This window comes from Saccostrea cucullata, unplaced genomic scaffold (genome assembly GCF_032062105.1).
Source record: "Saccostrea cucullata isolate Sc308-1 unplaced genomic scaffold, CSIRO_AGI_Scuc_v1 ctg3031, whole genome shotgun sequence".
Taxonomy (NCBI): Eukaryota; Metazoa; Mollusca; class Bivalvia; order Ostreida; family Ostreidae; genus Saccostrea; species Saccostrea cuccullata.
Genome location: NW_026934579.1, coordinates 12,918 through 25,532, shown reverse-complemented (window position 1 = coordinate 25,532; position 12,615 = coordinate 12,918). Strand labels below are relative to the sequence as shown.

At 34.8% G+C, this 12,615-nt stretch overlaps 1 protein-coding gene across 1 annotated transcript; it reads left to right on the top strand.

The window, feature by feature from the left end:
- The first annotated feature begins 526 nt into the window (after positions 1-526).
- On the top strand, positions 527-2,767 carry LOC134241025 (RNA-binding protein RO60-like). Its single transcript, XM_062723125.1, has 2 exons — positions 527-824; positions 1,115-2,767. The coding sequence occupies exons 1-2, from the start codon at positions 568-570 to the stop codon at positions 2,637-2,639; spliced, it is 1,782 nt and encodes a 593-aa protein (XP_062579109.1). The 5' UTR covers positions 527-567; the 3' UTR covers positions 2,640-2,767.
- Positions 2,768-12,615: the final 9,848 nt, after the last annotated feature.

Genomic DNA, 12,615 nt, shown 5'->3' with positions numbered 1-12,615 from the left:
TTTTGATGGAAGGGCAAAATAAACAGGACATGCATGTACCTCAAAGACAGAATTAATCACTTCGTTTATAAGTATTTATGGGTTCTAGTATATGTCAAGAATATTATTTCCTTAATACTTTTCCATTCTATTTTGGTTTATGTTTCAAAGTAAAAGGCATAATAATGATACACATTTGTTTTTCTGCCTCTTTTTAGCCTTTGGGAACTTACCCTAATTCATATACAGAAAAAATTGCTGTGCAATAACAGATTCTGTGAAACATTTCTGCAGCTAAAAAAATTAGGAAAGAATTAGCTACTTACATGTAAAATATTTTTTCTATTCAGATTAAATCTGGTAGGTCACTGACTGTTAATGGGGGTCTTTAATCTACCTATTTAAATCTCATCAATTGGACAGTCAAGGATGTAATAATGATCAAAGTAAAATTTCTATTATATCCTAACATACAGTGATGACTTTCTATTTATTATGGAGGAATAACAAAAAGGGAATCAACTCTACGTCACTAAGCAAGAAAAAGATCAAACCGAAAGTACATTTGAGGGAATTTCCAAAATAAAGATGGCGTCAAATACTGTAGAAGATATGGACATTACAGAACAAGAGGAATTTCTTGGACTGCAAGCAGATCCCCAAGACTGCGAAAGCCAAACTGTGCGAATTTCCACATATCAGCTTCCAAATCAAGTTCATGGATATGTATTTCAAACAAACTTTGAACTTCAGCTCTCTAGTTTCATTTGCACTGGCTCATCTAGTCGTAATTATTGGGTACGCAGTCGTGAGCCGAGAGTTGAAGATTTACCCTTTGTTTCTCAGTAAGTACTTTTTCTATATATCATTTCTACATGTTTATTTATTATCATGGTGTTGTAGGGCAGCACTAAAATAAAATTTGATTTACATCTACCTTTCTCAATCTTTACATTTCTATGGAAGTTTTTGTCAAATAATTGCTGATTAAATTAAATGAATTATGATGTGTTTTGGCTTTCTTTTAATTCTTATTTCTAATATAACAACCCTTTCTATTTAGTTTTTCTTTAATGCATTAACTCTGTTAGAAGAAAAGAAATTCTAAATTATAGTGTTTTACTTTTTCTTTCAGATTAATAGAAGAGGGTAAAGGAAAGAAAATTGTTGAACTTCTTGTTCATTTTTCAACGAAATATCGCACATGCAGACAGGATCCTTTGCTTTTTGTTTTAGCTCTCTGTTGCAGATCGAATGATATGGAAACAAAAATGTCCGGATATAATGCATTGAAATCAATATGTAGAATTCCTACTCAACTCTTCCGATTTCTTGATTTTTGCAAACAGATAAGCATTTCTCAATTGTCGCCGTCTAAAGGATGGGGTAGAGCACATCGGAAGGCAATCTGCGATTGGTATCTGAGTTACGGCACAGAAGAACGCAAGCTTAAACTATTAGCACTTCATATCACGAAATACTGCAGAAGATACGGATGGAAACACAAATCTGTGATTCGCCTAGCTCACCTTAAAGTGAGCGAAGAGAATCCAGTCTTAAAGTATCTGGTTATTGTTGCAGTGAAAGGTAAAAAATATGCAGATTCAACCAAATTTATGAAAAAGATAATGAAGCAAGGAACTTACCAGAAATCATTTTTAAAAGAAATTGTTGATCTTCTATCTGGAATAGAGACCGCAAAAAGTACCAAAGATATCTCTCAAATAAAGAAACTTATTTTGAAGCATAGACTAGTGAGAGAGCAATTGCCAACCTTCTGTTTAAATGATATTGGTATTTGGCTGGCTCTTGCGAGGCATATGCCTTTAACAGCCATGGTTCGAAATTTAGGGAAAATGTCCAAGTTAGAACTATTTCAAGTGGAAAATCCAACAGGAGACAATATATCCTTTGAGGAGCATTTAATCATTGCGAAATTAAAAAACAAAGAACTACTTGCTAAGGAGGCCGTTCACCCATTTACGTACATGTTGGCTCTAAACCAGTACAAAAGAGGTGAGAACCATTCTGGAAAACTGCAATGGCCAGTATATCCACAAATTTGCTCTGCACTCGAAGAAGGATTGTACTTATCTTTCAATAATGTCAAACCAACAGAAAAGCGGTTTCTACTAGCACTGGATATCAGTAAATCAATGGAAGAAAGCGTCAATGTAGCAGGTGCCCCAACATTACAGGCATTGGAAGTTGCTGCTTTTATGTCGACTCTGACAATTAAAACGGAAAAGAATTGCGATGCTATTGTTTTCACAAACGAAAAAGTGAACGTATTGCCTATTGGGTCTTCTGATACTTTAAATGAAGTAACTGAAAATATAAGGTCTCTCGCTCGTCCAGTGAGGGACATCCCAGCGGATGCTTCGTGGCCTTTCAAATACGCTCTTGAAAATAAGAGGAGATACGACGTCTTCGTTATTTACACAGATTCGAATGTTTCATTGAGTGACCCCCATCCTTCTCAGGCATTGCAGCTTTATCGAGAGGCCACCGGAAACAAAGAAGTCAGACTTGTTGTTTGTAATTTAGCCTGTTCCGATGTCTCCATAGGAGACATTGAAGATCCCTTTACTTTAACAGTGTGTGGATTCGATTCGTATGTTCCACAAACAATATCAAATTTTCTTAATGGAGAATTTTAATTTCTTTGATATGCACATTTAAAAAAGCCTTTAACTTGTATATTCAATTATCTTTTTTTCATTTAATTTATGGATCAATATTGCAATGATTTAACATTGAATTAAATGATGTTGTTGAACCGGTAAACCAAATGTTTAAGTTTAGTTTAAGGATTGGTTGATTGTATACTGTTTAACGTCTCTCTCCAGAATATTTCACTGATATGGAGACGTCACCATTGCCGGTGAAGGGCTGCAAATTTAGGCCTTTGCTCGGCACTCGGGGCCTTTGAGCAGGGAGGGATCTTTATTGTGCCACACCTGCTGTGACACGGGGTCTCGGTTTATACGGTCTCATCCGAAGGACCGCCCCATTTATTTGCTTTTTACGACAACCAAGGGGGAACTGAGGATCTATTTTAACCCGGATCCCCACGGGGTTTAAGTTTAAGAACAAACTGATCGAAATGGATATGACATGGAAAGACAATTGAACGGGAGTTTATGAATGACTAAATTGAAAATATATTTCAAACCTTCAAACAAAAAACGTCAGGAGGAAGATACAGGTATCAAATGTTTCGTTTTTTTGTAATATATATATATAAATGTATAAAAGTACACAATACATACATGTATACAGAATACATTATGTCTCTCAAAGGAATAATGTGTCTAACCTCTTGGTCCTGATTACAAAGCCTGTGTACATATAAAAAGTTGATTAAAATGAAGGATTGATTATTTGTATGTTATTTTACGTCTCTCTTGGGAATTTTTCACTCATATGGAGACGTGATAACTTGCTGGTAGGGAGCAACACATTTTTTTTCGCACTCATGATCAAGGCCATTCAGCAGGGAGGGATCTTTTTTTCATGCAAGCACCTACTAAGATACAGGACATAGATTTATACTTTCTCATTCGAAGGACCAGTTTGTACAAACTGATGAAAATGAATTTGAAATGGAATGATGATCGAACGATGACTTATTTGAAAATTTATTTCAAACTTTCAAATAGAAAATCAGAGTAGGAAAAATACACTTATTTTTATACATAAAAGTACACCTTACATATGCAGAATTCCTTCTGTCTCTCAAAGGAATAATGTGTCGGACCTCTTGGCTCTGACTATTCAGCTATTGTTCATGCATGTTTGTTTCAAGGGTTATTTAAAAATGGAAGAATATCCGCAGTAAACGTAAACAAACCTAGTTGTCGCAGCAATGCATTACATGTACAAATACTTGTGTCTATTGCTTATTCAAACTGGATTTCGGAAATTTCTTCATCACTTTATAATTATTTTCGCATGTCATAGATTATGTACATGGATTTATATAACCTGTGGCTTTTAACATAATTAAAATATATGTACTACTTTTCATCAATCTAATCAAAATTAGACCTTTCATCTCGCTCTTCGTTTTTGATATGTCGCTTCGTAGCGACATATTAAAAACGAAGAGCGAGATGAAAGGTCTAATTTTAATTAGATTGTACTTTTCATTTATATGAACAAAAAATATTTCAAACGCAAAAAAGCCGGTTTGGGAATATTAAGGTCGAAAAGGCTGTCAAAAAATTATTATTTAGCTCAATAAATTTTGAAAGCGATGATTATATCATGCATCAACATATTATTTCTATTCTACTAAAAAAGAATTAAGACACCGTGTCGTTATATGTCTTTCTCAATAAAGCACTGACTGTTCATATTGCATGTTTACTAGCATCGATTGCAATGGAATGCATTCCCATTTTCAAATACAATTAAATTATTTACTTTTCATAATTAATCCAATTATTACCACGTCCAGTAATAGTTTTTAATTAATTTTAAGCTGAAAAGGAGAGATAATCCATGTCGAGAAAAACTGAAATTTTCAATTTTAAAAGGATTTACAGCTAAATTCAGCTATATGATAAAAAATTTAAAGAAAAAATACACTACAGCCAAACAGAAAGACAGTCTTTATTTCCTAGACACCATACCTTATGGAAAATAAAATATAAAAAACATTTTTGTGCAATTGATTATTAATTTCCAAAAGCCATTGAAGAGTTTTATACAAAAATGGGAAATTCACTTTTTCATCACGGTCAAATAAATGTCAAGTATATATTTAATATGCATGTTAAATTATAAATAGCATTTCAAAACAATTTCTTTATAGTTCCAAATCCAAATACAACACATTCATTTATTTTCAATAATCAAATTATATCTATATCAACAGTATTATTTCTAATTTCAAGCTGAAAGGGGGAGATAATTCATGTTGACAAAAAAACAACAAAATATCATTTTTTGAGGATTTCAGTTATCAAGAAAATAAAATATATCTATGATTTAAAAAAATAGCCAAACAAAAAGGCTGAGTAGTTTTCATAGATACCATACCCTATAGAAAATTAAAACAAGAGGCCCATGGGCAACATCGCTCACCTGAGTACTGTAGCTATGAAAAAGTAGAAATTGGTTTATTGTTGAAAAGTTAAAATCCAAAAGTAATCCCATGATCAATCATGGATTTACTATTCTTCAAAGAATTTTCCTATATATTTCTATGTAAAACTTTGGTCGGCCATTTTGGCCCCGTCCTACCCCCGGGGGTCATGATTTGAACAAACTTGAATCTCCACTACCTGAAGATGCTTCCATATAAATATGATGAATAATGGGTTTGTCTTTCTTAAGAAGATTTTTAAAGGATTTTCCTATATATTTCTATGTGAAACTTTGGTCGGCAATCTTGGCCCCGCCCTACCCCCAGGGGTCATGATTTGAACAAACTTGAATCTACACTACCTGAGGGTGTTACCCCATAAGTTTCATCTTTCCTGGCACAGTGGTTCTTGAGAAGAAGATTTTTAAAGAATTTTCCAATATATTTCTATGTAAAACTTTGGTCGGCCATTTTGGCCCAGCCCTACCCCCGTGGGTCATGATTTGAACAAACTTGAATCTACACTACCTGAGGATGCTTCCATATAAATATGATGAATTATGGCTCAGTCATTCTTGAGAAGATTTTTAAAGAATTTTCCAATATATTTCTATGTAAAACTTTGGTCGGCCATTTTGGCCCAGCCCTACCCCAGGGGGTCATGATTTGAACAGACTTGAATCTTCACTACCTGAGGATGCTTCCATATAAATTTGATGAATTATGGCTCTGTCATTCTTGAGAAGAAGATTTTTAAAGAATTTTCCAATATATTTCAATGTAAAACTTTGGTCGGCCATTTTGGCCCCGCCCTACCCCCGGGGGTCATGATTTGAACAAACTTGAATCTACACTACCTGAGGGTGTTACCCCATAAGTTTCATCTTTCCTGGCACAGTGGTTCTTGAGAAGAAGATTTTTAAAGAATTTTCCAATATATTTCTATGTAAAACTTTGGTCGGCCATTTTGGCCCAGCCCTACCCCAGGGGGTCATGATTTGAACAAACTTGAATCTACACTACCTGAGGATGTTACCCCATAAGTTTTATCTTTCCTGGCACAGTGGTTCTTGAGGAGAAGATTTTTAAAGAATTTTCCAATATATTTCTATGTAAAACTTTGGTCGGCCATTTTGACCCCGCCCTACCCCCGGGGGTCATGATTTGAACAAACTTGAATTTACACTACCTGAGGATGTTACCCCATAAGTTTCATCTTTTCTGGCACAGTGGTTCTTGAGAAGAAGATTTTTAAAACATGCCACCAAATTTTCATTAATTCCCAATTATCTCCCCTTGAATAAGGGTGTGGCCCTTCATTTGAACAAACTTGAATCCCCTTCACCCAAGGATGCTTTGTGGCAAGTTTGGTTGAAATTGGCCCAGTGGTTTTTGAGAAGAAGTCGAAAATATGAAAAGTTTACAGACAGACAGACAGACGGACAGACGGACAGACGGACGCCGGACAAAATGTGATCAGAAAAGCTCACTTGAGCCTTCGGCTCAGGTGAGCTAAAAAATCATGTGCACAAAAATCATTGTGATTAATAATTTCACCAAAAAAGAAGTAGCATCATCTTTTGTCAGAGTCCAATAAATACACCATTTACATACGCCAGTACATGTTTACATGTTAGAATATCAGTTTACATTTTAAAATAAATTCCTTTACATTTCCAAATTCAAATACAACACAAATTATTATTTTTCATTATAAACAGTAAAATGTAAAAAACATTTGAAAATATTAATCATATTAATATTGATTACTAGATACATTTATCATATAATCATTGTATATGTAAACACAATTTTTAAAGTTTTACATCTTTGTAAGGTGCAATCATGCCACTCAGAATATCATTAATCTCCCCTGCTTCTCTTCTGTAGTAAGTGACTGTCCTTTGTTTATTAGCCTCTTCTAAAAGCACTTAAGATCCTTTGGAAAAGAATTGCTGCCTGATTAACATTATCCAAAGTACCGTCATGGAATCCACTGAACTCTAAACTCTGCTTTTTGACAGCTTTAAATATCTTATTTTCCATTATTCCTAAAATAATAATTACAATATACATGTACAAGAACTTATCATTCATCAATTTAGAATTCTTTAGTTTATGCTACATTATTATTAAGGTACTAAATGGTTGTTTTGATTTTATAAATTACTTTAAATGGAATATCAAGTTTATATAATGCAGTAATTTCATTAAAAATCTATAAATGGTTGCATGACATATATTCTCCCACCTTTGGAGTCTTATTATTTGGTGGTGTTCAATGATGTTTCCTTGCTGTCTGTAATAAATAGTGTAACCTTTTCCTTCAAAACGATGATGCAGCCCATCGCATACATTCTGTGAAAATAAAATGGAGTTTAATTCATCTAAAAAACAATAATACTAATTTATGAAATACAGTAAAACAAAGTTATAACAAAGTCACAGGGACCTATGAAATTACTTTGCTATATCAATTACTCGTACCGGTCACGGTAGCCTAGTGGTAGAGCGTTCGCTTCGTGATCGGGAGGCCCGGGTTCGATTCTCGATCGGGGCACCGCGTCATACCTAAGACGTAAACATAGGTAGTGACTGTTCCTTCGCCAAGCGCTCGGCACTAGAAGTGAAAGTCACGGGTCTTTCGGATATGACCTTAAAAACGTAGGTCCCGTGTCACGGTAGGCGTTGGCATGATAAAGAACCCTCACTGCTCAATGGCCCTGAATGCCGAGCATAGGTCTAAATTTGAAGCCCTTCATCGGCATCGGTGACGTCTCCATGTGAGTGAAAAATTCTCAAGAGGGACGTTAAACAATATACAATCAATCAATCAATCAATTACTCGTTATATCCATATAAGGAATTTGTTAAATTTATATAGCTGGGGATCTAAAATAACTTCGCTATATCCATGAATTTGCTAACTCTGTGTTCGTAGTAAACGAGTTTTGCTGTATGTGAAATATCTTTTCTACTAGTGTATTTTTCATCATTTGCAATATGCCTCCAGTTTTAACTTTAGTACAATTTATCGAATTTAAACAAAATCTACACTACTTGAGGCTTCTTCCAATGACTTCCATATCAGTACAATATTAATCATGGCTTTGCTGTTCTAGGGAAGATTCTCTCCTTTATATTGCAATGTGAAACTTTGATCCCCATTGTGGCCCCATCCTACCCAAAGGGGGTTTAACTTTACACTACATCACCAGAGAATGCTTCCATATCATCATCTTCATGTTCTTGAGAAGATTTTAAAAGATTGTTACTTAAACCATTACAAGTTTTCTATCTATTTTTTAAGATCCATGTGTGCCTTGGTTTTGGATCCCAATGAGAAAAGCCCTTTATTTTTCATTCAAAAGTCATGACCAAGGTCAAGTTTTTGAAAAGTTTTTCATTTTCAGTCGGGTGTCAAATCTGTAATCTGTTACAAATCTGTTTGCCTGTGACAAAATTTGTGCATCTCAGGCGGTTGAGCAAGTTATTTCAAACACTGCCTTAACCATACCATCATACTTATTCATGCCTCATCGCACTAACATGTAGGGGAGTGCACAGTAACTTAAACAGGTCTAGACGACAAGATTATCTGATGAATCAGCTTAAATTTGCATGTAAATTGGCTATCAGTTTTCTTTAAAATAGATATGCCCCCGTAAACGAAGTTTCGGGGTATATAGTTTTTTGTCGTGTCCGTCTGTCTGTCTCTCTATCTGTCTCTCTGTTTGTCTGTTTGTCCGCAAAAAATTTTAACCTTGCCCATAACTTTTGATTTAGTGGAGCTATGACTTTCATATTTCACATGTGTATTCCTTGTGACAAGACCTTTCTTCGGGTACCACCAAATTTGACCTTTTGACCTTGACCTTGGAGTTTGACCCACTTTTACATGAAAATTTTTAAACTTTTACTTTGGCCATATCTTTTGAACAGTAGATACCAAGACATTTATACTTCACATATGTAATCTTTGTTGAAAGTCCTTCCATTGGATACCAACAACTTTGACCCTTTGACCTTGAAGATTTCTGTACCTATGAAAAAACTTTAACCTTGGCTATAACTTTTGAACAATACGTACTAGGGCTTTCATACTTCACATACATAATTCTGATAAAAAGACCTTTCATTGGATACCAAGAACCTTGACCCTTTTGACCTTGACCTTGGAGTTTGACCTACTTTAAAAATACAACATTGACAATAATTTTGGAAGGGTTAGGACTAGGGCATTCATACTTCACAAATTTAATTCTTGTGACAAGACCTTTCATTTGATATCAAGAACCTTGACCTTGGTGTTTGACCTACTTTTTACAAACTTTAACCTTGACAGTTGGGGCTAGAGCTTTCATATTTCACATGTGTAATCCTTATGACAATACCTATCATTGGATATCAAAAATCTTCACCCTTTGTCCTTGACCTTAGAGTTTGACCTACTTTTTACAAACTTTAACCTTGGCCATAACTTTTGAACCGTAAGGGCCAGTGCTTCATACTTCCCATACGTAATCTTTGAGACAAGGCCTTTCTTTAGAACACAACAACCTTGACCCTTTGACCTTGACCCGGAGTTTGTCCTATCTTATAAAATGTTAACCTTTTACATATCGCATTTCGTGTGAAAAGGCCTTACTTTGGTTCTAACATATTTGATCTGCATTTGAGAAAGCTTAACCGTCGCTATGTTGCCGTATGGGGGCATCAGTGTTTCACAAACACATCTTGTTTTAGACAGCAGCACAAGGTGCACAATTATCATTTAACCCCTCAATCAAATTTCAAAAGTAAGACATACAAACGTCACAAGGTTTGTATGGTACGTATTGGCAGTGTTTTCAATAAGAGCCGGCAACCAGCAAAATTAACCGCCTGTACGAGTAATTTTGCCGGCTATGAATTTTCCGTCATTAGGATTTTGCCGGTGTAAAGACGAAAAATGACCCCCATCGAATAATGACCGGGGGTCATTTTTCAACGACAAAAAATGACCCCCACCCGTAGAAAAAAATTATTTTTTGTAGAAAAAGGGTCCTAGGGGGTCATTATTTTATATGTTAGTCCTATAAAATAATGACCCCCGTTGAAAAATGACCCCCTTTAAAGTAATACAAAATATACACTCTTTGATATCTTTTTTACAGAGAAACTAATTTTTACATTTTCTGTAACCAGAAAAATACAAAAAGTCGTATGAAATAATTAAGAGATTCACGTAGTCTTTCAATGCTAAAATTGTGTTTGAAAAGAGATTCTTTAATTGTCAAGTAAATAAAATTTCTTTTTAATATTCCTCCTTATAATGTTTGCTTAAAGAATGATATTCCACTTGTTTTTAGAAATCAAACCATGCAAAAATCAGGTTTAAATACTCTTTAATGGAGATTTATGAAGAGACTGACTTTTACAATTGACGACTGACTTTTACAATTTAAACAGAGACCAAGTCCAATTACCATGATTACTAAAATGTAAAAGTCAAAAGTCAGTTGTTTAGTGTTAATGTAAGTATCTTCATAAAACTCCAATAGGAAAAATTAAATTTTCCGTCATTTCAACTTTTAGTTTGTTTAAGTTTGGCAAATCCTATTTGACAATGAAAGAGGAAGAAATTTTTATCCCCCCCCCCCCCCCCCCCCAAAAAAAAGGAACATAACGTTAAATCAAAACAAAAAAAATAATAATAAATGAAAAGCAAAAATATGAATAAAACTCTATACCTTTCAATAATTCTGAAAGAGGCTCTAGATAAAATATTGAAATGAAGTTAAGCCTTCAGACAAGTACTATCATATCATAATTTACTTCGCCATGATTAAAGCATACTTTAAATGTTGGTGGAGGTATGCTTGAAAGTATTGTGGCAAAGTAACAGTTAAAAATTAGTAGAATAGTAGATTATTTTTAGCTTATTTTTAATTCCTTCTTATAGAAAAATAAAGGTAGGGTGGTTTTTTTTGCTTTTGTTCAATATCGACTTCCACCTAAATAAGAAAGAGGATGGGGTAAGTTTAAGACCTAAAAATATGCTCTGTAAATCTATGGGCTAGTGTAAAATGCAAAGTCATTCTAATGCAAAAACTATACATGTAGACATAAACTTTTGATTTAGCACACAGTATTCATTACATTTCTTTTAATGTAGAACCTACTTCGTATGACATCATAACTTGTAAATGTGTTAAACCTGTGCTGACCCATTAAGACATCATAATTAATTCAATGCCACTTTTTCCCGTACTTGACAGCTTCAATAAACATAGGTAATCAAAGATTACGAAGCTCACCTCGACGAATGTTATCAGTTTAAGTAATGCAAATCTCACATCATATTTTCTTAATATTGAGTATTCATCCTAACAACAATATTCTTGCAAGTTGTGTTTAACCCCTTACATGGCATATACACATTTCTAAGCCTGTAGCGTGAAAAATATGTATAGTGTAAACAAATATTCATAACTGTTAATAATGCAGATATCAAGGTCTTCAAGTTCATTCGGATTGATCTGTTCCCAAAACTTTAACCAAGTCTCTTGTATGGAAAATATAGGTCAGATCCAGCATCCGAAGCAAGTCTGATAGTGTCCATCCTTAGATGCATCATCCATGCAAGTTTGGTCAAGCTAGGGCTTATATTTACTTTAATATTTATTTAATGAAAATGTAGGTCAGATCCAGCATCTGAAGCAAGTCTGGTAGTGTCCATCCCTAGATACATCATCCATGCAAGTTTGGTTTAGCTGGGGCTTAAAGTTACTTGGGAATGAAAATGTAGGTCAGATCCAGCATCTGAAGCAAGTCTGGTAGTGTCCATCCCTAGATACATCATCCATGCAAGTTTGGTTTAGCTAGGGCTTATAGATACTTGGGAATAAAAATATAGGTCAGATCCAGCATCTGAAGCTAGTCTGGTAGTGTCCATCTCTAGATGCATCATCCATGCAAGTTTGGTCCAAATAGGGCTTATAGTTACTTGGGAAAGAAAATGTAGGTCAGATCCAGCATCCGAAGCAAGTCTGGTAGTGTACATCCCTAGAAACATCATCCATGCAAGTTTGGTTTAGCTAGGGCTTATAGTTACTTTGGAATGAAAATGTAGGTCAGATCCAGCACCTGAAGCAAGTTTGATAGTGTACATCCCTAGATGCATCATCCATGCAAGTTTGGTCCAAATAGGGCTTATAGTTCCTGTGGAATGGACCTTCTACAAAAACTTTAACCTGGTCACTCATCTGGAAAATGTTGGTCAGATCCAGCATCCAAAGCAAGTTTGGTAGTGTACATCTCTAGATGCATCATCCATGCAAGTTTGGTCCAAATAGGGCTTATAGTTCCTGTGGAATGGACCTTCTCCAAAAACTTTAACCTGGTCACTCATCTGGAAAATGTTGGTCAGATCCAGCATCCAAAGCAAGTTTGGTAGTGTACATCTCTAGATGCATCATCCATGCAAGTTTGGTCCAAATAGGGCTTATAGTTCCTGTGGAATGGACCTACTCAGAAAACTTTAACCTGGTCACTCATATGGA

What these genes read in the sequence shown, in the direction of transcription:
- LOC134241025 (XM_062723125.1), top strand. Translation starts at nt 568, where the DNA reads ATGGCGTCAAATACTGTAGAAGATATGGACATTACAGAACAAGAGGAA. An exon ending in GATTTACCCTTTGTTTCTCA is followed by an intron (nt 825 to 1,114) that starts GTAAGTACTTTT and finishes TTTTTCTTTCAG; the next exon opens with ATTAATAGAAGAGGGTAAAG.